This window comes from Puma concolor, chromosome A1 (assembly GCF_028749965.1).
Source record: "Puma concolor isolate L17-30 chromosome A1, mPumCon1.1.hap2, whole genome shotgun sequence".
Classification (NCBI taxonomy): Eukaryota; Metazoa; Chordata; class Mammalia; order Carnivora; family Felidae; genus Puma; species Puma concolor.
In genome coordinates, this window is record NC_141667.1 from 41,267,907 (window position 1) to 41,295,617 (window position 27,711).

Consider the following 27,711-nt stretch of genomic DNA (forward strand, 5'->3'; position numbering starts at 1 on the left):
CTGACTGTTGGAGGGAGTTCTCAGTTTTTCCCAGTGTGGGATGATGGGGGCTGGATTCCCTCACAGAGAGTAATTAGAGAGAGAGTAAGGTGAAAGCCTCAATATCTTTTGTAACAGCCTCAGAAATCACACACTGTCATTTCTGCAATATCCCATCAGTTACACAGGTCAGCTTTATTTAATGTGGCAGAACACAACCAAGGGTGCAATACCAAGGATCTTTGGGAGCTATCTTGGTTGTTGACTCCCACCAATCAAAATAAGTTGAGATGGAATTCAAACAGAGTGGAGGGAGGTAGACCATAGTGGCTAGACTGTGGGCTCTGTCTGTGAGGCTAGAGAAAACTTATATGGAAATGGCCATGGAGGGCCTAGCTTTTGGGGACTTCTCACCAGTGGCATAGCCCACATGAACTTCTCAGAAGGAATTTAGGCAGGCCAGGCTTGGAATTGGTGGTACTCTGAGGAGACATGGCTCAAGGTAATTACCTGTTGACATTAGTGTGGGATCTTTTTAGTCTTCTCTTGATAGATCTTGGTAATGACATTTAGTATGTCTTTTCTCTCACTCATTTCAAAATGTGCCTAATTTTCAAAGAATTAACCATTCTTCTTTTTAAAGAGTATGTTTTTTTTTAATTAACAAAAATTTTGTTAACATTTATTCATTTTTTGAGAGACAGAGTGAGACACAGAGGATGAGTGGGGGAGGGGCAGAGAGACAGGGAGACACAGAATCCAAAGCAGGCTCCAGGCTCTGAGCTGTCAGCACAGAGCCCGATATGGGGCCTGAAGTCACGAACTGTGAGATCATGACTGAGCCGAAGTCGGACGCTTAACCAACTGAGCCACCCAGGCGCCCCTAAAAATAGTATGTTTTATTATTGCTCCCACACTTCAGTGACTCTTTGGAAAACTTCTCTTGTCCCTGGCTACTGCCTTTCTTTACTAACGATAATACAACCTAAGTGAAGGAAATGTCATCCCTGAGTGTTTATCTCCAAGCTGCTTTTTCATTACTTGCTCCTGAATGTTTCTGAGATTTCAAGAGATGAGTCTTTCATCTTTGTGTAACCAATACTTTTTCCAGACCCGGAACATAGTAAGTACTGAATTAATGTATGCTGCTAAAATATATTTGAACATATTAGAGGTCACTGAACATACATAGAAATATATCCTGTATCTTCTCCCCTTTGCTGCCTGCAGAGCCAGTGCTGCACATTTCTTAAAATAGCTTTTTAAAAATTGCTTCATAGTTACATCTTTATACATATATATTTTCTTTGTTGATTAACTTAGCTGAAAATGACCCTTTCTTCCATAGTATAAGATGATTATCTCAATTAGTGTTAATGATCTCCTTCCCCATGTCCCTTCTTCCACTTTGTCTTGGAGAAATTTTCTTGGTGATTTTCCTTCCCTTTCAGATGTAATGGTGTGGATGGTGGATGGGCTGGAGGTGAATACTGATAGAGCTATATAAGGGGTATCCCTAGGGTGGTGGTTTGGTGGCCCTAACTCTCCCCTCTTTTTTGAAGAGCCTATCAAGAACATATTAATTATGTACTCTCATGACAAAAGAGTAAAAACCTAACTCAAGAAAATATAAGAAATGTAATAGTGTCCCATGGAACTCATGGATGAAAAAGCAGTCAAATCTCTGGAAGGAAGTGGAAACAGGTACTGAGAAGCTAACAGGACCCAAATTTCTCCTCTCCTCTCTTTTTATCTATAAACAGATTGGTTTCCTCTTCTCTTCCATCCCATGGCCAAGTATAGCCACTGAGTTCATTGGGTCCTCTGTGATGGAGACCTTGAGATGGAGTTAGCAACATCAGGAGTTTGTTGGGATGTAATGCCTGTGGAAGAGAAAAGGAAAAGGAAGCTAGATTGGACAGAAGAGGTCTTCACAGCATGATGCAGACCTGACCCTTGTTACAGGAAAGTGGGGAGGAAGCAGGATCAGGCAGGAGAAGCCTCAGACTATGATGTAGACACAGTAAGAGCTCCAGCATGAAGATTATCTGTTAGAGGTGCTCTGTATTGGCAGAAATGTCCAGACATTAGTACCCTGTAGTGCTTAGTCCTTAGGTAGGGGTTGTCTGAAATAAGGGTGGCCTGGGCTGGAAAGCAGAGGCAGATTCTGCAGTTGTCAACAGCTTGGAGGCTATCAGCTGACTCTACTCGCGCACTTCTTGACTCCATGCCTTTCTTGAACAGAGAAGTGAGTACTACACTTCTATGGCTGCAGTGGTCACCAAGAAATCAGTTTCCCTGTTGTGAGCATCTCTGTAGAGAACTTACCTGTGGGAGAGTGTGTGTATCTGCCCCCCAAATCACCAAGGAAGAAGCTGGGCCTAGAAGGGTGGGTTCATCTTTTACAAAACGGCCTCTGGGGCCCACTGCTATGGTTAAGAAGATGAGGGGCTGGGAATTTTCTCCACAAGATACTGTCAGTGTAAACCTGGATAAAATTTGAAGGTTGGAGGTCAACAAACAGAGGAACATGTTCACTACTTTATCCATTTGGTGCCAAAAGACATGATGAAGACTATTTTGAAAAAAAACCTTATTTTTCCTTTTTGTAACCTCATTAGAAGAAAGCATACTTCTGTTCAAATGTGTTACTCTGAGATAATAATCTTATGGAAAATTATCTTTGACTTTATGTTTAATTGCTTCAATCATAAATAGTCTGTTCTTCCTTCTGCTCCTGGCCCCACGTCTCCCTCTTAGAATTTTTCCATGATTCTTTTTACCCATTCTATTCAGATTTATATCATTCATCATGCAAAGGAGAGTGGAGGTAAATTAAATGTAGTATTGGCAGAAATACGTAAAGGGAAAGAAATACTGCATTCCTGGAGGAACTGCAGAGATTAGTGTCACCATCAAGAATTTGAAAGATGTAGGAGTAGGAATTCCCACCACATCCTCATCCAACTCTCCTGTTTGGCCTGTGCAGACGACAGTGGAATCTTGGAGAATGACAGTGGATTAGCTTAAACTTAACCATATGATGCTTGGAGTATCAGTTTTAGATAAAGATATTCTTTGGAGCCTTTGGCAAGCTTCTATAGGTGAATCATAGCACAGACCTCTAGGATTTTTGGAGCAAAGCCTGGCCATCATCTGCAGGTAACTACTCTCCTTTGGAGAAACAACTCTTGGCCTACTACTGGGCCTTAGTAGTGTAACCATGGGCCACTAAGTTACCATGTGACCTGAGCTGCCCATCATGAACCGGGTGTTATCTGACCCACCACATCATAAAGTTGGGCATGCACAGCAATACTCCATTGACAAATGGAAATGGGTATGTACATAATCAGGTATGAGAAGGTCCAGAAGGCACATGAAGAAGTGGCCCAAATGCCCATTGTCCCCACTCCTGCTGTACTTCCTTCTCTCATGGGGAAGTTCCCTTTGATAGTTGACAGAGGAAGAGAATAATGGTTTACAGATGGTTCTGCATGATACACAGACACCACCCAGAAGTGAACAGAGAAAGCACTACAGCTCCTCCCTGGCACATCCCTGAAGGATAGTAGTTAAGGGAGATCCTCCCAGTGGGAAGAACTTCAGGCAATATGCCTAGTTTTTCTCTTTGCCTAGAAGGAAAAATAGCCAGCTATGCAATTCTAGACTGATTCATGGGCTGGGGCTAATGGCTTGGTTGGATGGAAACGTGACTGGAAAATTAGTGGCAAAGAAATCTTGGGTAGAGTTATGTGAAAGACATTTCTGAATGGGCAAAAAGTATGAAAACATTTGTGTCCCATGTGAATGCTCACAGAGAGTGACCTCTGCAGAAGAGGATTTTAGTAATCAGGTGGATGGGATGACCCATCATGTGGATACCAGTCAGACTCTTTCCCACCCAATGGGCTTCCTTTACCCAAGGGGCTTATGGCAAAGGGGCCATAGTGGTGGATATGGATGTTATGCATGGGCTCAGCAACATGGACTTCCACTCACCAAGGCTGACCTGGCTCTGGCTACCACTGAGTGCTCAATCTGCCAGCAGCAGAGCTCAACACCAAAACCCTGATGTGGCACCATGTTCCACAGACAGGTTGATTATATTAGACCGTTTCCAAAATGGCAGCACTTTGTTCTCACTGGAATACATGCTTACTCTGAAGACAGATTTGTCTTCCCTGCATACAATATTTTTGCCAAACTACCATCCATGGATTAATAGAATGCCTTACCCACCGTTATGGTACTCCACACAGCATTACTTCTCATCAGAGAACTCACTTCACAGCACAAGAAGCACAGCAATGGGCCCATTCTCAGGGAATTCACTGGTTTTACCATGTTTTCCACCATACTGAAGCATGTGGCATAACAGAATGGGGGAATGGCCTTTTGAAGACCCCATTACAGTGCCAGCTAGGTAACAATACCTTGAGGGCTGAGGAAAGGTTTTTCATAAAGCTATGCTCTGAATCAGCATCCAATATATGGTGTTGTTTCACCAACAGCCAAGATTCACAAGTCCAGGGTTGGGGGTGGGGGGGAACTGGGAGTGGCACAACTTGCTATTACCACTACTGCCTCACTAGCACAATTTTGCTTCCTTTCCCACAACTTTATTGTGTGCTGGCCTAGAGGTCATAGTTCCAGAAGGAAGAATCCAGAGGCTCTCACCAGGCCACACACAATGATTCCACTGACCTGGAAGTTAACACTGCCACCTGGCCACTTTGGGCCCCTCATGCCTCTGAGTCAATAAGTAAAGAAGGCAGTAACTGACTGGGGTGACTGATTCTGACTGGAATCCTGCTCCATAATGGAGGTAGGAGAGCATGTCTGGAATACAGAAGATCCCTTATGGAAACTCTTAATGTTACCAAGCCCTGTGATTGAGATCAGTGGAAAACAAAATCCAATCCAGGTGAAACTACTGATGGTCCAGACCTTTTAGTAAAGATTGGGTTACCCTCCCAGGTAAAGAACATCAATCAGCTGAAGTGCTTGTTGAAGGCAAAAGGAATACAGAATGGGTAGTGGAAGAAGATAGTTATGTATACCAGTTACAGAAATAAGGCCTGTAATTGTCATGAATTATTTCCTCCTCATTTTACTATAGATACATTTGTGTGTGTATATGAATGTACATATGTACATGTGTGTGTATCTTTTTTTCTTTTCTCATCCCCTTTTGATATAACAAAAGATATCTTGATTTTACATATCAAATATTCAGTATCCAAGTATTGTTAATTTTACATCAGAGTAATTAAGCTATAGGAGATCAAGGAGAAGAATAAACATCATTCAAGGACTTTACCTGCTCTTCTGGGAAAGGGGTTAGTGCCTTTGTGGTTATATATAGGATAGTTGTATCATGTTAATTATGGAATTATGGAATTAATGGAATTGTGGAATTATTACTATCTTCATTTGGAGATTAAGTATGGTTTAAGGAGATGCATATGAAGGTCAAATTGACAAAGGGTGAATTTGTGATTGTTAATTTTATGTGTCAACTTGGCTGGCTATGGGGTGCCCAGATTAAACATTATTTCTGGACGTGTCTGTGAGAGTGATTCTGAATGAGATTAGCATTTGAATTGGTAGACTCAGTAAGGTAGATCACCCACCTCATTGTGGGTGGACATCACCCAATCCATGGAAGACATGAACAGAACAAAAGGCAGAGGAAGAAGGAATTCACTCCCTTTTTTTCCTGACTCATTGTGAGTTGGGACATCTTATCTCTTCTTCTGCCCTTTGGGATTGATACCAACAGCTTCCCTGATTCTCAGGCCTTTGGACTTGGACTGAATTATATCACTAGCTTTTCTGGGCCTCCATTTTACAGACAGTAGATGGGGGGACTTCATAATCATGTCAGCCAATTCCTCACAATAAATCTCGTTGCATACATACACACATATATGTATTCATACACAAATGTGTGTGTATATGTGTTATATAGATATTATACATATTTCATAGATAATCTGCTATTGGTTCTGTTTCTCTGGAGAACCCTAAGTTAGGAACTAGACCTATATAACGACTCTCTGGTTGAAAGAAAATAAACCATTGTTAACTATCTCAAGTAAAAAGTGAGTAATTTGTAAAAGTGTGCCAGGCTGGTTTTTTTTTGTTTGTTTGCTTGTTTTTAACGGAACAATGCAGTTAGGCGAGTAGACTGGTGTATTTAGTATCTGCTACTGTGTAACAAACTGCCACAAACTTGATAGCTTAAGCAACACAAGTTTACATTCCTGTGGCTCAGGAATCTGGGTGCAGATGAGTTGGAGCTCATGGGCTACAATCAGTGAGTCAGCGGGGGCCCTCACTTAAAGCATAGGACCCTTCTCCATCCTCCTGTTGTTGTTTATTGGCAGAATTCAGTTCCTTAAAGCTGTAGCACTGAGGTCGCAGCTCCTGGAGGACAGTCCTCTCCATGGGCAGTTCACAGCGTGATGTTTGCTTTCTTCCTTGAGCCAGCAGGTGCATCTCTGCTGTTTTTAAGGTTTTTTAGCCCAATTAAGCTGGGCCCACCAGAGATAATGTCCCTTTTAACTAAAAATAAACTGATTTAGGGGCCTTAATTACATCTATACAATCCCTTTCATCATATAACATAATAAATCATAGGAGAGATACCTCATAGTCATGGGTCCACCTTAAGAAGGAGGGTGTTACATAGGTACATGCCAGGGGCAGCAATCTTAGGGACCATTTAGAATTCTGTCCACCACAAACGGACTCAATGTGAGTGCTGGAAAACTGACAAAATATCCTTCCCTTCGACATTACCTCTTTCTCTCACAATGTACCCCCTTCAGATTCTCCAAATTATCAAGGAAGGGCTTTGGCCTAGCTGGGTTGGATGTCCAACTCTGGTTCAATTAACTGCGGCCAGGGGTATGGTTTCATGTATACAATGGCCCCCGGGGGCCTACGAGTGTGGTTGGAAAGCTAGGGGTGGTGGGCTTGGAAGATAACCCTAAGAGATTTACCTCCTGCTGTCTTTTATTCCACAAAAGGACCTTCTTCTGGAGGGTGGGGCAGAGTATAGAGTGAAAATGTCCCCTGGGCAGGAATGAGAGTACTTGTGATCTCTTTTGTGGCACTCTAGAACTTGCCCAAAGTGAAATGTATCGTAAACTAGGCTATGTTTTATGCATGCCACATTCAGCAAATCTAAACAATGCAAAATTGAAATAAAAACTTATCTAGAGTGATAGTGGAGGAATGGGGAGTGACTGTTAATGGGCACAGGGTTTTGTTTTGAGGATTATGAAAACGTTCTAAAATTGGTTTATGTATATTCCAGCATGGACTGTAGAAATGGCCGAGACACAATGAGCACCCTTAGCCTCCAGCCTGAAGTCTCTAAATACTGTTACCCCATTAAAGATGGGCTCTTTGTGGGGCACCTGGGTGGCTTAGTCGGTTCGATGTCCAACTTTGGCTCAGGTCATGATCTCGTCGTGGTTTGTTGGTCTGAGTCCTGTATCGGGCTCTGTGCTGACAGCTAAGAGCCTGCTTTGGATTCTGTGCCTGATTCTAGTTCTCTGCCCCTCTCCCACTCATGCTCTATTTCTCTCTCTCTGTCTCAAAAATAAATAAGCATGAAAAAAAATTAAAAAAAAAAAAAGATGGGCTCTTTGGGGTAATGGCTTATTTCAACATTAAAAAATCTTGTTTAATCTTGATTTATTTTTGAGAGGGGGGAGGGGCAGAGAGAGAGAGACAGAGGATCTGAAGTGGGCTCTTCACTGAAAGCAGAGAGCCCGATATGGGGCTCAAACTCATAAACCATGAGATCATGACCTGAGCCAAAGTCAGATGCTTAACCCACTGAGTCAGCCAGGCACCCTGGTAATGGCTTATTCCAGGTTTGGGTCACAGAAGGCATCAGATGAGTCTGATATGTCTTGCGTCACAAAGCAAGAGTTTATAAATTCATGGGATCATGCGACAGGTTTGGCTAGTTTTAGTTCCTTCACATTGGCTACAGAGTTGTGTGTTTTGGCTTGGCCACATATGCGCCTATCAGAGGGAGCAAAACAGTGGAAAGCTTTATTACTTAGGCACCCAGGAAGTCCTGCAGATGATGTTGGAGACTGGGCTTGGAGATGTTGCCTGTGCCTGCTGGGTCGCTGTGAGGGGCTGTGGAGTTATGCTTTACCTGTCTAGTGACGCTGTGCGCCTTTTTTCAATTCTGTTCCTCCCAGTCCCTACTTCTGTTCCTCCCATTCCGCACTTCATGGAATTTTACTCTCTCAGATACACTGTACATCTGTTTGTGTGTCCTTTGAAGGGCCACAGACCATAGTAATATCTAAGATTTTTCCACCTTCCCCCACATTTCCCGTCAAGAATCAATTTTTGCCTTCTAGGGGTTGATATCACACATGCTCTACATACTGTAGTGCATTTTTACTGGCAAGTATGGAGAATATGGGCATTCCTAAATTTGTAAGACATGGAAGCCCAGAAAGGGCCAAGGTCAGTATACTCCATTATTGGGAATCAAAGCCAAATCTTCTCTGGTAGAGACCTTGGGCCACTGTGACAAAGAAACAGCAAGATAGATTTCAGGCTCTTCTCTCCCACAGGTATTGATGCCCAGAGGTCTTGAACCATAGGTGTTGACCCTGAATATATCTCCTGCATGCTAATGCCTACCTCAGGGTCAGGCTGCCTGGGAATACACATGTCACAACTGAGTATGTTGTTGACTTATTACTTCTGAGCATCGTGGTAGTGGGCAAAACCTTATCACCATGAATACTTGCTGGGTCTCTTTCATTGCCCTCCAGAGCCCCTCTCCCTGTTCTGTGCTCAGGGAGACTGACCACATGGATTGCATCAATGAGCGCCTTGTCTCCGGCTTCCTGAGAGGCTTGGCCAATCAGAGGCACTGAGGTTGGAGGGGGATGAGGTTAGAGTAGTTTTTCTCCCAGCTCCTCCTCCCTCAGGTCACAGTAGTCTGCCTGTTTCTAGTAAGGGCCCACGCTCCTGTCAGCTGGGCCTCTCTACAGCCCTCACCCTCAGTTTTAGTAGCTATCTCCTCTCTTTGGCTTCTTCAGGCCTAAAGCTTATAAGAGCTTCCTGCTTTTGCTAGCCCCAAGGGCATCACATTATCTCTGTGCTTCTCCTCAATTCTGCCCACCTCTATCGTAGTCCATTTTTTGGACTCTCCTTAAATCACTCAGCTTGCAGATGACACATTTCCTGCTGGGAACCCGGCTGACACACCTAATGCAGTGACCTGAATAAGGAAAGGGGCTTTGAAATCTGGGGAAACATTTCAGTGGGTAAAGGTCAGTGGGATGTGTGTGTTTGCAGGAAGGGTAGGGAGGAGAAGGAGATGCAGGTGGTGAGTGTGTAAAGATGGGTTTTGCGCGTACAGTCTTCTTGAAGGTGGTAGGAATATAAAAGTCTGCACTCTTCAGGGGTTGGGAGAAGTAATGCACAGTGTTGTGAGAAGTGAATGTAACACATTTCATAAAAGCACATGCCATAACTACCAAGATGTTATCGCAAGGAGGTGCTTAAGAGATGGCTAGATTGTTGCAATGCTGCTTGGTGACACAGTAAAGTTAATGTTTTGTAGAAGAAATGAACACTTGAGTGTTTACTCTGAGCTAGTGTGCTGATACAACACTGTACTTGAGGAGACCATCTGCTGTCTTGGCATCCTTCCATCTATGAAGCCCATGAATTTGCCATGAGATGGTGCATTTTGCTGTGGGACTTAGAAAAAGATATCAGAATAGTCAGTCCACTGTGAGGGCTCTTGTCTGACACGTATAGAGGTAAATAAACCATTGGGTTGTGTTCTGTCCTTTGATTATTACTGACAAATTGTTGTAGGTGGTAAGTTTCTAATACAAATTTTCATTAATCGCCACTGGACATTACACATAAAGTACTAAGCATGGGTTCCACACATGTATACAACCCACACATCCAGTTTCTTAGTGGTCTCTCCAGTTCCCCCTGTGACCAATAAGCTAATGCTTTACATGCATACATGCTTTTATTTTTATGTAGAAGACACAGAACTGTGTCTGGTACCTACAAGATACTCTGCATATGAACCATTTTGGTGTTCTAAGAATCCAGTGGGGCGGATACTAAGGAACTTCTTCCGGTTAGGAGTGGAGTCAGGATTTGCACTTAGACAACCCGCTTGGCAGCTTGTGTCCTGACTGTCATGCAACACTTCCTCTCATGGGGTTTGAATAGATGGGCCATGAACATGGGAACAGAGAACAGTAGTTGTCTAAGCCTTCCTTCTTCCTCCAAGAGGCCCTTCAAAGAGAATTTTCTGAGTCTAGGCTATAGAAATACCATCTTGAGTTTTATTTTTTTTTCCATCTATGAGATATAAGATCTTGCTTACTCTCTGTTTTACAAATGACACAGCTTAGCCAAGCATGTCCCTCTAGAATTCCCAAGGCCAGGAAGATGGCCCAGGAAGTTGCTTGTGAATTTGATGGACCCCAGGAAGATCCTTCTGTCCCAAAATATGTCTCTAATAGCCTGTATTGTGTCTGAAATACTCTTTCTTAGAGTTAGTGCTTCAAGTCATGGACTCATTGGGGTCTTGAGCCCCACTATAAATAACCAAAGATCTTTTGCCAGTAGGTTTTTTCTTTTTAAAGGCTAACAGAAACCTATTCAGACTAGCTCTAGAAATAGAGATAATTGTATCCAAATGACACAAATATTGTTTCCCAGAGCACAAGATTACCAAGCAGCTTGGGAATTGGTTCTTAGCAATTTTTTGGTTTCTCCCAGCTCCTAACAGCAAGGAAAATATTCTCTCTGAGGTTGTGTGCATCCTTGTTTCTGCTATTCCTTACAGAGGAAAGAGAGTGAGGCAGAAATACAGACTGACCTTCTCTGCCTTGGCCCTCTCATGGAAGGAAATGACCACTTCAACCCTATGCACACTTCAGTCCAAGGGTTTATAAGGGCTTGTCTCAGAATCTTGATTCCATATCCCCTAGAGAACATGCTTGGCTCAGCTCTTGTCAGGGGTCCACCCTGGGTCCAGTCACCTGGACTGTGGATGAGGCCACATAGTAGTTGCCCAGCTATGGGTGCCATTGGATCAGACATTCAGAGAAGGGGACATACAAAGCAGGTCTTCCAAGAGTGTGGGGGAATAATGTAGAAACATGGGAATCTCTCCTACAGCATCATGAGGATGAATACCTATTAATTAACTCCTCCTATCTGATGGCCCTCAGATAAAAAATGTGCTTTTGAGGCACTGCTGAAGATAAGGTAATCCTGGATGGTACTGTGAAATGGATAGGAAGGGAGTTGCCGGGTTCAGAAGTGGTGCACAAGGAGGAAAATGATCACGTTTTGGAGAGCACTCTGGCAGGCGAGATATATATGTATATGTGTGTGTGTGTGTGTATATATATACGTATACACACACACACACACACACACACACACACACACACACATATATAAAATCAGCATACTCCCTAAGTCTTTTCTGTTTTTCTTTTTCTTTTCTCCTTCATATTTTTTTTTTTTTAATTTGAAGGAGACCTTATAAGTTTAGTGCAGTCCCTCGTTCTCTTTTCCAGTTGAAAATGAGGTTTATGAGTTTACAATGATCTTCCCGGGGTTACAAAGCTAATTAGGATCCTGGCTTCTATCTCTGCACCTCACTGCTGGTTCTTCATGCTACTCTCCACCCTACTATGTCCAATCCTGCATTTTCTTTAATGCGACATCCTTATCTGACCTCTCAGTTACACCATGTTGTGGCAGAAATATCTCACAACCCCCCAGGAACCATTTGTGAGCAAGCTGTAGAAATTCCAATTTCCTTGGAATTTCCCTCAGGTTAAAAAAGCAGGCTTGAGTTTCTCAAGCTTAGTTGCTCAGCTACTAAAAAGTAATGTTAATACCACCAAAGGGCTTAAAAGCAAATTGTGGAAAAGGGGAAAAAAATCATTTGATCTTAGCTGATAAAGACAGTCCTGGTGTGATAGTGCAGCTTTAGTACATTCCTCCCAGGGTCTGGTTTGGTCTGAACCTTATCTGCACAGAATTAGTGGCTTGTAGAGTTACCCAGTAACATCTTATATTTGCCAAGACCTTGATTAATGTTTAAAGAAATATGGGCAATGTTACGTGCTATTCTTTTAAAAATAGCCACTACTGACCGAAATGGGTCGGCTTTCCCCTCAAAGAGCTTCATTCCTCTTGTGTGTTACAAATAATAATACCTAACATTTGTTGAGCACTTCCTATGTGTTGGGTTCTATTCTAAGTGTTTGATATCCCTTCTAATCCTCAAAACAACCTTAGGAGGTATATGTATTTTTCCCATTTTCCTGGCATAGAAGAAATTAAGTCTTAGAAAGGTTCTGACTTGCCCTGGAGCAAATGGAGTGAGGAATCAATATAGGTTTTTATGTTCCTAAAAATAGTTCCTTTAATCACACTACTATTATGCCTCTTTAGGTATATTTATGTAGAATCAGCACAGTTTACGCTTGGCAGTTTTCAATCAGAAAGCAAGGGTTAAACATTTATTCTTTAAAAATTTCCCAATCTTCATCTTGCTCCCCCCTCCCAATAAGAATGAACTAAAACCTTCAAAGGTTAGACCAAAGAGTAAGACGGGTTTAGTGTATGAGGACTTTTATTTGGAATATGAAGTCAAAAGGCAAGATGAATAAGAATTGCTCGTTTAGAATTTCAGATAGTTTTCTCTTATCAGTGTAATTCTAGTCTTTCCCACCAGAGGGCAGTTATCACATAAAAATATGCAACCCCTCTTGGCTTCACTTTCCGACCACCAAGTCACATCACATCTGGATTTAGTTTTACAGCTCAGTACAGATCCTGAGAAGATCTCTGCTTATTTCAAGTCTGAAGCTAATATGTCATGCTTTGCTTTTTTTTTCTTGCCTAGCAACTGAAAGGAGCTTCTGATATCTTAGAAAACATCTCTTCAAATGGGAGTGCTAATGCGGGCCAAAGACAGATGCTTGTAGATGTCCTATTTTGGAAGTAAAAATCTTGTACCAAACACTCAATGACAGTCAAAAGCATTCTTCTGTGTCCACTATTTTATACTTTATTTCACTTAAATACCATTTGGTTTCAGTAAACTGTATTGCTCAAAAAAATTAGATTTATATGCTTTTTCATGAGGATTCTAAAGATTAGCAGAGAAAAATGATTGAAGTTTTTGATACAAAACAAATAACTTTTCAAGTTTCCAGCCTTGTGATCTAGAAAGGCAACTGCAAACACTTGTATTTATTGATAACTTAGCACAATGCCTTATGGAGAAAGTGTTTTATGGCCAGAATCAAATCCAATCTTCCCAACATCCTTGGGAGGTATGTTTTGTCACTACACCCCCATTGTAGAGACAAAGAAATTGCAATATACTCAGGTGAAGTAACACGCCAAAGGATTCCCCCCTATTCCATGTTCTTAACCACCATGAAGTAGTAGATTTGTTAGAGATTAGATGGGCCCAAGTGAACAGACACATGGTTCAAGATCAATGGTGCTCAGAAAATCAATAGTGCTTAGAATCTCCTGGTGCTCATAAAATCAATGTCCAGAAAAGGAGGATGAGGTGGGGTGGTTAGGCTACCTGGCTGTTCTCACTGGCTGCACTGCAGGCTCCACTATGTCCAAGGGCATAGCCACTTGGGCAATGGTTACAGACCATCATTCCATGGCAGGCAATGATCCCAGGTGGTGTCTGAACTCAGAAGACAGACAGTCTGGCAGGAGCCTGGCTAGCAGGTGGAGAGCACAGAAACTAGGATCCATGCCTACAGAAAGAACAGGTGGGCTCCAAAGAGGTACCCTAGCCCTAGCCATGGGTTAAGATTCAGGACAGGGTCCAGGCCCTAAGAAGGGCTGTGGAAGTTGGCAGGGGAGAAATCAAAGTGAGGAGAGAATCTTGGCCAATGTTCAGCCTTACACATTGGGCTAACTCCCAGAGTAAGAAGCACTCTGATTTGGAATTTGGCTGGAGACTCAAGAGGGCAGGCCAATACCTAGTTGTGTAGTTATGCCCCAGGGTCTGGGAAGGTTGGCTTCACTGCAACAGTGAACTGAGGCTATTGGTAAGTCATTTGCCTTGGCTACAGTGGATTCAGGAACATAAGCAGTGATGAGCCTGACAGTGGGTACATTGGTGAATCCAGCAAGAAGGACTCGGGGAAGGCAGGGTAAACATAGTTGGGGTTCATTCTGAATCTGCACTTCGTCTCCTAGTATGCCCATTCCTGAGCACTGCCAGATAAACCTGATTCCAGGATGATAACTCCCATCAGGAACCATAAGCTGTCTCTTCAGACTTGTGGACCTGAAGGGTCATGAGCACATAGAAACCAAATGAATGAGTAGAATCTTTCAAAGCATTTCTCATTCACTAGCTCTTGAACACCTGCTCTATGTCCCATGATTCTTAGCATAGTACCTAGCTTCATAATGTGTAAAATTAGACCCAGGAGTTTATAACAAAGGTGCAGGTTGAACCTCAAACCCAGCAAGTGCAGGACGATTATTTTCTGCTGAAATTATGTGGGCAGTCAACAGGGAGAGGGAGTGTTGTGCCTTAAAGGAAGGACATCAGAGCATCAGCAGTAAGATGAGGATGAGGACATCCATATAGTTTCCTGTGACTGTTGTAACAAATGACCAAAAACTGTGCAGCTTACCTACAGGTGTTTACCCTCTCCCAGTGCTGGAGACCAATGGTCCAACAGCAGGGCTGACTCCCTCTGGATGCTCCTGAGAAGAATCCATTCCTCACCTCTTCCAGTGTCTAGTGGCTGCTGGAATTCCTTGGCTTGCGGCCACATCACTCAAATCTTAATAAGATCAGCATCTGCAATCTCTCTCTGCTCCATGTTCTTTGTGCTCAGCTTTCTCCTCTGTGTATATGTGTATGGAATCTCCCTCTGCCTTTCTCTTATAAAGACACCTATGGTGGCATTTGGGGCCCAGGATAATCACCTCATGTCAACACCTTTAATTTAATCACATCTGCAATGTCTTCACCAAGTAAGGGAGCATTTACAAATTCCAGGGATTAGGATGTGGACATCTTTTGGAAGGCCATGATTCAGCATCCCATTATTATATTATTAAAGCATCTCAAATGAAAGAAATAGCATGAGGGGGGAAAAAGCAGGAGTGCTTGGAGGACAACAGAGCAGTTAGTCTAGAGGATAGGGACCATCCAGAGCAACCCTCCCCACCTATCTTTTTGGTCCTATTGGTGGGGGCCTTGAATCTCAGACCAAAGAGTTTGGAATATATGATGAAGGAAATCCTATAATGTAGCTTTAGATAGAATTGTCAAGATCAGATTGTATGACTGCAACAGTTTTCCCATAAGAGAGCTTTAAACCACTGCAAGTACTTGATCAGAGGAAGGATGATGCCATCTAAGCTGTGTCTTAGGAAGACTGCCTTCTCTGGCCTCTCAAACCCTGTTAAAATGTAATAGTGCTTCTTATGGCTCCTATATAAAGTATAAACTCCCTAATGGGAGTTTGGCTCCAAAGCTAACACTGCAGAGCTGACTCCAGCCTACAAGATTGTAAAGAGGTCCAGTCAAATATCCCTTCAAACATCCTGGGTGCATGTTCCAATGTGTCCATCCCTTTATCTCCTTCCAGACTGCTGCTACAGTCTGTTGTCATCTCATGACTGCTTCTCCAGGCAGCAGAGGTCCTTGGCTCTGGTTTACCCAAAGCATGCATACAGCCCCTTTTCTTAATTCCCCCAAAGCCTGGTTGATAGCAGGCTCCAATGTGGAACAAAACCTTGTTCATGAATTCTTCTAAAGAAATGTTTAAGACATGATATTGGCCATCTAGTTCTCAGCTCTATCAGCCATGCCCCCTCAGAAACCCTTGCCAACCAGCTCTCTCCTTTCCAGCAGACTATTGGTCAATTTTCTTAAAAGCATCTTATTGAAACAAAACAAGCCTTTCAGAGCTTATGTCAGCCTCAAGGAAATTATTTCCAACCCCTCCCACCTGGCTTCTTGAAATTGTAGTCTGTATGCAATATTCACCCCCCGACCCACTGGACTTTCACTTCTGCCCCTACCTTGCCTCTGACTCTCCCCTTAGTTACGTCAGAGACACCCTTGCTCCTAAATCTATGCTTCCATTCTTATCTTCCTTAACCTCTTTATCCTTTGACATGAGCCATGCTGTTTGACCTTGCCTTACTTCTCACTTCCCTACCTCCTCAATGTCTCACCACCGCTGTGGGAGAAAAACCAGTTCAGACCATCACAGTCTCTGCAGAGAAGTAATTCATCCCATAAAGATGGTAAACCACCTTGCTTAATAACATAAAAAGTTAACTGTTTTCCAAACTGTGGTTTATGACCAACTGGGGGTACTGAAATCAACTTAGTGAGTTGCAAGGCTCAGTGTTAAGCTAAATGGAATTGAATAGAGACCATCAGACTGTATCACATGTAGTAAAGCAAAGTGTTTTGTGCCAGTACGTGCACATGTGTGTTCATTGGGTGGAGGTGCTAACTATATTTCTTATTGTGGGTCCAGTCAGAAAAGTAGGAAGTAAAAAAAGCAAAAAAAAAAAAAAAAAGTAAAAAAGGCACTTATTTTGGTCTTAATGAAGGTAACTCCTATATTCTAGAATAGAACTTAAACTTTAATTTGGAAGTAAAACAAAACAAAACAAAAATCTTCAGCAGGACTTTTGATTTTAAAGAGACAAAAAATGTCCATCAACTGATGAATGGATAAAGATGTACACACACACACACACACACACACACACACACACACACTAGAATATTACTTAGTCATCAAAAGGAATGCAATCTTGCCATATGCAATGATATGGATGGAGCAGAGTGTATTATGCAAAGTGAAATAAGTCAGGCAGAGAAAGACAAATACATGATTTCATTCATATGTGGAATTTAAGAAACAGAAAAGATGAACTTGTGGGAAGGGGAAAAAAAAGAGAGGGAAACAAACAATAAGAAACTCTTATAATTGAGAACAAACAGAGGTGATGTAGGGAGGCGGGTGGGGGATGGGCTAGATGGGGGATGGGCTAGATGGGTGATGGGCACTAAGGAGGGCACTTGTCAGGATGAGCACTGGGTGTTGTCTGTAAGTGAGGAATCACTAAGTTCTACGCCTGAAGCCAATATAACACTGTCTGTTAACTAACTAGACTTTAAATAAAAAACTTGAAGAAAGCACCCCCAGAATTCTGGTTCACTCCTAGAGCAACTGGTAAAAATTCAAGCAGCTTTGAAAATGTTATTTTGTCCCAACAAAAATGACACACAAGTCCTTCCACGCTCACCTCTCCAGCCTCATGTTCCCACTTTGTCCCCTGGATTCTGCACTGAAGCCACACAGAGTCCTTTGTGTCCTGCAATCACAGAATTCTGGCTCCAGGTCCTGCAACATGCCACTCTGTTGCAGGGAACACTCCAACTCCCCCCTTACCTTCCCTGCCCAAAGCTTCATCTGCCCCACTCCATCATCCCTCTCATCCAGGTTGAGAGACCGCTCTTTCTAGGGAAACTTCTTAGACTCCAAGCCTAGCTGTTACTGGACTCCTCAAATGAGCCCCTATGCATGGGGGTCTGGATGAGCAATTCATGAAGCCGACTACGGCACTCTTTCCCACCTGTTTTATTATTGCAGCACCCCCCCCCCAGGGTATTTTAAAACATTTTTTTCATCCAATTCTCATCCTTCTCCCCCATGAAAATTTAATATCACAGATACACCATGTGTCTGTTTGTGTTCTGTGGGCCTTTGGAGGGCCAGGAACCATTATCTAATGGCTAAAATTTTACATAATCTTAAATTATATGCAATTTTTTCTCTATAAGGACCAATTTTTGTCCCCTTGTGGGTGACATTGCCCCCATAGAGAATGCATGGAATTGAATAAAACTCTGCTGGTCCTCTTGAAAGGGCTAAGAAAAAAAAACAACAGTGCACTCTTTCCTGATGAGAAGCTTATGTCAAATGCTGAATAGGTGAAGGAAGGTAAAGGTGAAGTACAGACTTAGCAATGAGGCTGACCGACCTAACCAAGGGCAGAGTCGGTGGTAGGGCAAAAGTCACTCTGCAGCAGTGTGGAGGGTGACAACTGAATACAGACCACAAATCCAAGGACATGGGCTGTGAAGGGATGAGAATAACCAGCTCAAAGGTGACAGAAGGTCTAGGAGGTCTTGTTTTAAAAAGATGGGGCACACTTGATTTCAGGCTGATGGAGCATGGATTCTGAGAGACTGGAGAATACCCAGGAAGGGGTAACTGGCTGGATGAAAGCCCAGAGGAGGGGGGAGGGGACAAGGGAATCATAAGCAAGGCAAAGAGGCTCCTCTCTTTCTGACATGTCTGGGTATCAACGTAGAAGGGCCTCAGGGGAAGTCATTTCATCTGGGAGAGTGAGACCAGTACCCAAGGGAAAGCCTGAGGAGTGGAAGACATTTGCAGTATCCACTTTGGAGAAATAGGAGAAGCTGGTCGAAGTACACAGAAGGATGGCCCAGTGGCATCAAGGGCCAACTGAAATAAGTACAAAGTCTGTAGCAGTTTGACGTTTTTTTCCCTATAGTTTTCCAGGCACTATCTTAGGTGCTGGGGATACAGTAGCGAACCCTAAGTTTCTTTTATTTTTTTTTAAGTTTATTTTTGAGAGTGAGAGAGAGAGAGACAGAGTGCAAGTTGGGGAGGGGCAGAGAGAGAGAAGGAGACACAGAATCCGAAGCAGGCTCCAGTCTCTGAGCTGTCAGAACAGTCTGATGTGTGATGCAGGGCTCCAACTCACAAACCAGGAGATCATGACCTGAGCCGAAGTCAGACACTTAACCGACTGAGCCACCCAGGTGCTCCATGAACCCTATGTTTCTGACCTCAAACTGCTATTGTCTGCCTTCCCCAACTGGAATATAAATTCATAAGTAGGATGGCTTTACATACTGGTAATGGTGATGAAGATAAAAATAGAGTACTGTAATGGAGTGACAGATGGAAGATCCTACTGGATGGTCAGGAAAGGCCTGTCTGAAGAGATGACCTTTGACCTGAAGCCTGAATGGTACAAAAAGGGCAACCTTGAGACATTCTGAGAGTGGAACTTTCAAAGAAAAAGGGACTCCAGCACAACAAGCCTGAGGAAGAAACAAACTGTAGTATTCAAGGACAGACAGTGTGGGCGAATCATAGGATCAAGGGAGAGAGGTGAGGAGGAGGTCAGCAGGGACCAAGTACTGCTGAGCCTTGAATAGCTGGGGTGTTAGGGGTGCCAATAACCTGCACAGTTGAAAATCCAAGTATAACTTTTGACTCCCCCAAAACTTAACTACTAATAGCCTTCTGTTGACTGGAAGCCTTACCCATAACATAAACAGCCGATTAACACATATTTTGCATGTTGTACCTATTATACTGTGTTGGTACAATAAAGTAAGCTAGAGAAAAGAAAATGTTATTAGGAAAATCACAAGGAAGAGAAAATAGTACTAGACTGTATTTATAGAAAAAACAAAAACAAAAAAACCCATGGCCGAGAGACAGTAGGGCAAGAGTTGGGGCAGAAAGACCAGTTTGGAAGCCTGGTAGATTCTCCAGAGGGAGAAAGGGCCAAGGTAGTTGATGAGGAGTGGGGGGCAATTCTGGGGTGGGCAGGGTCAAAGGGCAGTTTTTGGAAAATGCTGGGAGAAGTCTTGGATGTTGCATCAGATGCTCATGCCTAACCCAGGCAACTCACACAATCCCACATGGAAACACCACTCACATCCGGTCCTCCTTGCCTATTTTAGAGGTCCCTGGAGGCAAGAAACTGTAAGATTAATTGGATACATTTTCCTCTGACCACCCTAACAGAATTTTTTTAAGAGTTTATTTTTTAGGCAGTTTTAGTTTTAAGATTTTCAGTTTTAATTTTTTAAATAGGCTTTCTTTTTTACAGCAGTTTTTTAGAGCAGGGTTGGGGGAGGGAGGGATGAACAGATAGAGCACAGAAGATTTTTAGGGCAGTTGAAGCTCCTCTGTATGATACCATAAGAGTGGATACATGCCATTACACATTTTTCTAAATGCACATAATGTACCACACCAAGAGCAAACCCTAATGTCCACTGTGGACTTTGGGTGATCCTGATGTGTCAATGTGGATTCACCAGTTGTAACAAATGTACCTCTCTGGTGGGGGATGCTGACAATGGGGGAGGCTGTGCACGTATGCGGGCAGGGGTTATATGAAAAATCTCTGTATCTTTTTCTCAATTTTGCCATGACTATGTCTAGTATTTTAAAGCCAAATCCTTATTATCTTGTCTATTTCCTGCCACGGGCAATGAGCTCAATTCTTACCTCTCAGAGCAGCGCTGATGAAAACACCTCTCAATATTTTATGAGTCAGAGGATGTTGACATGTCTAAAAGAGTACATTTTTCCCTCCAGGGCCACCAACCTGTAAAGTGCAGGTGAAAAAAGCTGAATGTGCACAGCATTATTAGGGCATGTTCTTAAGTACCCACCAAAATGTCTGTGGAGGTTTTCAGAGTAATAAAAAGGAGCTAAGGGAGATCATTCCCTCCTGTTTTCTGAAGTTTCATTTTTTAAAAATCTTTCTTTCATTCTAAGAAAATGGATGTGATTTATTTTAACGTTATTTATTTTAGAGAGAGAGAGAGACAAGAGACAGAGACAAAAAGACAGAGAGACAGAGTGAGAGCAGGGAAGAGGCAGAGAGACAGGGGGACATAGACTCCGAGGCAGGCTCCAGGCTCCGAACTGTCAGCACGGAGCTCGAACCCACGAGCCATGAGATCATGACCTGAGCCGAAATCGGACATTTAACTGACTGAGTCACCCAGGCCCCCCAGAAAATGGATATGATTTTTAAGGAAAGTTATTCCTGAGTCTACCTGATCTAGAAAATACTAACCTCCGTGGAGTGGAAGTTTTCTATATTTTAAGCCTTCTTGTGCATTTGTACGTTAAACACACTGTTAGAATAAAAAGCACAAATGTGTTCATAGTGAAAAGCCAATCTCCCTCCAGCCCCTTCCTCCCAATCACTGTCACCATTGCATGAGGTAGCCCCGGCTTCAGCCACATATCTTTTAGAGAGATTCTATTTATATAAGCAAATACCTACTTATACAAAAAACAAAAACAAAAACAAAACCCCATAAATAGTAGCATATCATATGCTGTTTTTACTTAGCACATTTTGGAGATCCTTCTCCAGCAGTGGGTAAAAAGTTGCCTCATTCTTTTTCAATATAAGTTGAATATAAAGGGTGTGATCGTTAAGAAATTATGGGTCATTTATTTTTGCCACTTTAATAGCGGAGCTACAAGTAGACTCATCCTTAGCTTTCTGGGCCTAACTATCAAGTAGTTCAACGCTTTAACATTTTCCTCTCCCCTGTGGCTTTATTTTCATTACTAAGTTCCTCATTCTATGCCCCACTCAACCCCCATCTGAGGTTTGACATCATTATCTAACTTAGTCGACTGATCTCATTTTTGATGAGTCAAATATAATAAACCCAGATGACTTGGCTCAGATGTCCCTTCAGGACAAGTGATGAAAAAGATGAAAGGAAAGAAAATGTGTAGGACAGAGGGCTGAGAGTTTGGTGAATGTCTGAAATTTGAATATGTGTCTGTGTATCTTAATTCCTAGTCAACTATAGCTACATTCATCCCTCCCAGCTTTGCACTTGGAGACAAGGGAGACAGAAGTCTTAGCTCATATTATGAATACACATCTCTGGACTATGGTAAGAAGTCACAGTCCCTTAGATCACTGCAGTTCACAAGGACAGACAGTCAGAAATTCTGTAAATGCTGTTTCTGATTCTAATTCTCCTTTTCTCTTGAGGTAAGCAAAGCAGACACATTTGCCAAGGATAGCTGAGAATGTAAGGGCGATCCTTGCCTGGGCAGCTTCAGCCGGCCGTGTGCTAAATGCAACTTTGAACCATACCCTATAAATAGCCGTTCATTGTCAGCGCGTGTGAAAAGACAAGAGTGGGTGTGCGGCGGTAGGATGCAGGCCTAATTAAGTAGTTGCGTCTGCGCAGGGTTCCAAGCGAAGAGCCGTTGCGACTGATAATCCAGTCAGTAGGCAACTGCGAGGGTTTGCTCCTGACGGCACATAGACCGAAGCGAAGCGGTTCAATGCTGGCTTTGACTCCGACCATGGCAAAAATCATCTTGAGGCACCTCATAGAGACTCCGGTGCGCTACGAGGAGGAGTTTGAAGCTCGAGGTTTGGAAGACTGCAGGCTGGATCATGCTTTATACGCGCTGCCGGGGCCAACCACGGTGGACGTGAGCAAAGCCAGGGCGGCCCAGGCTCCTCGGGTGGACTCAGTGGTGGAGATGCCGACCCAAGAAGGCAAGTCCCGCTTCCAGATCCTGCTGGACGTGGTCCAGTTCCTCCCCGAGGATATCATCATTCAGACCTTCGAAGGCTGGCTGCTGATCAAGGCTCAGCACGGAACCAGAATGGATGAGCATGGTTTTATCTCAAGAAGCTTCACCCGTCAGTATAAGCTGCCAGATGGCATTGAGACCAAAGATTTGTCTGCCATCCTCTGTCACGATGGAATTCTGGTGGTGGAAGTAAAGGATCCAGTTGGGACTAATTGACATCAATTCCTGTTCTCACAGCTCCAGGAAGATTAGAATTCAGCCAATGGTACCACAGGGAATGTTTGTATTAACCACATTTGAAATGGGTTTTGTGAAGATTAAAAGTAGAGACATAGTTCCTGGTATGTTGTGGTTGTTTTTGTTGTTCTCCCTCAGAGAGGAAAATTGTTAAATGTTCCTACCGTTCAAAGCGATGTTATTCTTACACCCGAAACAGTGACAGTTTAGGAGGTGGGTTTCAGACTAGTGAAGACTCGGAATTATTTCCTTGTTACTCCAACAATGCCACAGAATCTGCTTCTGTAATAATTGATGGCAAAAGAACCATACTGATATCTTATCCATTTTATGAAGACTCTTTATATTGCTAAAAAAAAGCTGTGATTCCCTTCACTTGGACAAGCTCTTCTTCTCCATGAATTTTAATTGAAGTGGAACTTTGTAAATATAGAGTGTGAAGGTTAAAATACAGTACTTCGAAATTGGATCTGAAATATATTTATGATTCACTACAGCTGTCACTGCCTTAAACATAATATTGGAATGTTCAGATATGAATTTTATTTTTAAAAAGCTCTAAATATGTACCCCATTTTAAAAAAGATGAACTGAATCCTATTTGAATGTATTTTTGACAACAGCATATGTTCTGTGGATATTTATGCGATTGTACAAAGATATGTGTTGACTCCTACCCTTATAAGTTCGTATTGAGAAACCACTTTTAAAAGTACAATTACTGAATTAAAGAGTTTTAATCTGTGTTCTTTGATGCTGTTTAAAAGTTTAGATTTCAGAAGACGGCAAAATGTACTGCATCTGCTCTCTCTGCATAATCCTCGGCTTTAAATAGCCTGGCAGGTCGGGGAGGTTCCCAGGCCTGGGCTCCCACAGGGGGCTAAGTTTCTACAGTGCACTGCCGAGTGCTGCTTCAGCTGAAGGGAAGGGCTGAGACGTTGGAGTTCAGGATTTGCTTTAGTAGGAGTACTGCCATCAACAGCTGGTCTCTGGGTCATTCCAAACATTTGCTATCTCATTCTGCACACGCTAAATACTCCTCGGGAGGAAGTAGCCGCCTTTACCCTGCACCCACCATGTGCTGCCGGGGAGTCTGTGCACGGCTCTGGGAATAGAAGAGGCTGGGTGTGGAAAGAGCCAGGGCAGACTCAGGCCACTGACAGCACCCCTGTGCTACTCCATGGTGCATGGCGTGTAGTTCTGGTGAAAACAGGAGAGATACGGAGCAATAGAAAAATCAAACAGTTCTAAAAGTAGTTTTGACAACAAATGTGATCCGAGACATTTGTTTACAATATAATTAAACTGAAAGAATTATGAAGCTGTATGTTAATGTTTATCCACTGAGGTCTGTGCATCTAACTCTAAGAAATTTTGTTTGACCAAGTGACTATCACGGACCAGCTCCGCTACGTTACAAAGATAATCGTAGTTATTGGGATTACCTCTACTAATATGATTAGAGCTGGGATACCATTTGTCCCACACTAGATTATTCTTTCGCAATGTTTGGCAGGATGGTGTGAAAACCAACTAGTGCTTTGAGAAAAGAACCAACCAACCAACCAACAAAAAACCCCTCTCATTTGGCCTTAACCTTACTCTAGATGAGGTCCTACTTCTGGGAAAATTCGGGAAGTAAAATTCTTACCACGAGGAGCCACTGAGAGAAACTTTTCCTTTAAAAATGAATACTAAAATAATCACATCCTCCAATTAGTCTTTATTTGTTTCTAAGATAAATTTTAAAGTATTATGCAGCCAATTTTTTTGATTTGGAAAATATACGAAACACTATAACAAATAAAAAATATTTCTTACTCTTTTATTATCATGAAGTTGCTATGTGAAATTTCTAGTTCAGTCTTCCCCTACGCATAAATACATGTATTGCTTTTCACAAGATTATATTTCCATGGAGTTTGATATCCCAGTAGTCCTGTTTACTGTCTGTTGCCTGCCTCACTTTGTGCCAACCAAACCCATCCTTTGCCTTCGTCGGCCCCACTCTGAGCCCAAGCAGGCTGACCCCGATGGGCCACATCATTCTTGTTTCAACTAGGTTCAGCCAATGGGAGTGCTGACAGTGAGCCAGTGACAGAAGATCAGTGGGTAGGAGGGGAGAAAGGGGAGGGCATATCCTTCTGTCAACCTGCCACAGATGAGGTGTTGGCAGGCCTGTGTCCCTCGATGATTACACCTCTGGAGAGGTGGCCACTCCTCCAGGGCTCCCACTTGTGCTGGGCTCAGGCGTCTTAACAGTTTCTTCCTTCTGTCCCTTCGGCATTTGGGGTGGCAATGTTTTCTGCCTTTCTTGTCCTGGGTGCTTCACCATCCCCTACTGCTTCTCTTTACTTGTCCACTTTCCCATAAATGGTCTCTTCATTAAAGTCCTTTCAGGTGACGGAATTCTGATTCCTGCCAGAACTCTGACTGCTTGACTTCTTCCTTTTTTTTTAAAGTTTATTTTGAGAGAGAGAGAGAGAGAGAGAGAGAGACAATGAGCAAGCAGGTGCATGAGAGCTAGGGAAAGGCAGAGAGAGAGGGAGAAAGACAGAGAATCCCAAACCTACACTGAGGGATTGACTGAGCCACCCAGGTGTCCCATTACTGTTTGACTTCTTAAGTGATTTTTTTTTTTAAGTGCATCACTTGCTTTTACTACCAAATATTAACCGATTTGTAATGGCTATGCACTATTCCAACAAAGATAAACAGTATTCTAATTTAACCATTCCTTTTCACTACTGGTCCCAACAGGAAACAGGTAACAATGTCAAAACTGAAATCATTCAAATTGGAGTGACTTACTTATAAAGAGATACATTCCAAAGGAGTGGGCAGGGTGAAGAAGAGTTGCAAGGGATAGGGTATAATCTGAGGGTAGCAGGGTGGAGCTGTTATATCCCCTGGGTCCAAAGAAATGGCAGGAGGAAGCTTGTCTCAGAGATCAAGAAAGTCAGACGGAGAAGACCACCAGCTGTGACTTTCATATGAGGGACACAACCAGCCCCAGGTGACCTCTCTCAGGTGCTAGAAGAATAAATACTTTCTCCCTCTAATCTCCCACCAGGGCACCCTATTGGGACTTAAGTGATAACCAGAAGGTGCGGGCACCCTGTTGATACAGTTCAACAGGCCTCCCAGGGCAGAGGGCAGGGTGGGAAAAAGGTGGAGAGTGACTCCTGGGGGCAAGGAGAAAACTATCCAGCACTCCTGTAAAGTGAATACTCTTGTTATAGCTCTCTTAGAAAAACCTGTCCTACAAAATACAGCCTGAGACAAGGAATGAAGTGCTGGCATTCTATTTGGGAAGGGCACACCCAGACTGGTAAAAGTGAGAAGTTAGGGGGGAAAGAGGCAAGAAAAAAAAAAGGGAAGCAACGTGAGGTGATGTGTTGCCATGCTGGCCCCCACTTCACAATGAGCTATGAAGAGACTCAGCAGGCTCTTGGCAAGGATGTTGGTTTAGTACCTGGAACTTCTCCCGAAGATCTTTGGGAAGAAATAAAATCTTAAAGCAATCTACAGGAAAGAAAGAAGAGGGAATTTGCTTGCCCCAGCCCCTACTATTTCCTGTTTCCCCTTTAGCTCACAGGGTGTAGACTCTCCTGCACTTCTGGGGTACATCGCCCAACCTCTTAGCGGCTGCTCAGAAAACCAGACCCCATGCCCCACGGTGTGACATTTCATCCATGCCGGGAGCAGAAGGATGACCTAGCATGGTCGGGGCTCACTCCGGGTGAGAAACACAGGCTCGGGGTTTCAACTTGGCTTCCAGTCACCTTGGGAGACTTGGCAATGGCTCTGGTGGCAGCACCGTGGTCTGGGAGGCAGGTGACACCCTCAGAAAAGAGAAGGCAGATGGAAAGGCACACAGGGTTTGTATCCACCGGGACCCCAAATCTAGAACTGCAGGAAGGGGGAGCCAGGCAAATCACACAGGCCTACAGCATATTGCCTATGTACCCCAGACTGCTTTCAAAATTTAGGGATTCTAATATCATCTTATATTTTTATCTAATTTTTTACTTGCTTAAGTGTAAAAATCAGTTCTCTTAAACCTCTCCAGGATTTTTCTTTTCCTGTAGATTGTGGATCAAAGTTTTGTTTTTGTTTTAAGCTGTCATCTTGTATCCTGGGAGCCCAGAAGTCATTGAAGACTTTAGTTCCCATTGACCTCCCTGAGTCCGAACCGCACTGGAATCCTGAACGTGCCCTTGCCTTACTTCTCACCTACTGGTGATGATCTGAGAATTGCTGTCAGTGGTCATTGTGATTTTAAAAAACACAAATGGTGTGGTGCCTGGGTGGCTCAGTCGGTTAAACGTCCGACTTTGGCTCAGGTCATGACCTCTTGGTTCCTGGGCTCAAGCCCTGCGTGGGGCTCTGTGCTGACAGCTCAGAGCCTGGAACTTACTTCGGATTCTTTGTCTCCCTCTCTCTCTGCCCCTTCCCCACTCACGCTCTGTCTTTCTGTCTGTCTCTCTCAAAAATAAATAAACATTAAAAAAACCCCACAAATGGTATACAACATCAGTGGAAAAAAATCAAAACACCTCAAATCATTTCCTCAAGCTTAACAAAAATATTTGTGACTAGTTTACTACTGTTTCTTCAGAGATTCTCAAATAATTAGTTGGAAAAAAGAATAAAAATGTTGGTTTGGTATGCTAATTTACAGCTCACATATTACATGTTGAAAATAACTCTGTCTTAGCAACTGAGTTAGCCAGATGTCCTCCCCAAAATATGAGGCAGTATTTTAAATTTGAAAAATATATGCTGCTAAGTAATATATGCTGCTAAGTAAATGTTTTCTTCTACATATCCTCAGCATTGTTTAATACACAAGAGCATGCATGTATATATGCAATATACTTATAAAATCCTATGTATTAATGTCTTCTAACTTCAAGGACAAATACAAGGAAAATCTATTGCAGTAAGACAAAATGGTCTCTATGATCCCATTCTTTGTAATTTGTTGAGATTTTTTTCATGA

At 42.9% G+C, this 27,711-nt stretch overlaps 1 protein-coding gene and 1 long non-coding RNA gene across 2 annotated transcripts in view; one reads left to right on the top strand and one right to left on the bottom strand.

Moving 5' to 3' along the window:
• LOC147584120 (uncharacterized) overlaps window positions 1-27,711 on the bottom strand; it is a 124,379-nt gene that overhangs the window by 61,320 nt on the left and 35,348 nt on the right. The window lies entirely within an intron of this gene.
• HSPB3 (heat shock protein family B (small) member 3) lies at window positions 22,020-23,451 on the top strand. Its single transcript, XM_086678771.1, has one exon. It carries the CDS (start codon window positions 22,212-22,214, stop codon window positions 22,683-22,685), a length of 474 nt encoding a protein of 157 aa, XP_086534897.1. The 5' UTR covers window positions 22,020-22,211; the 3' UTR covers window positions 22,686-23,451.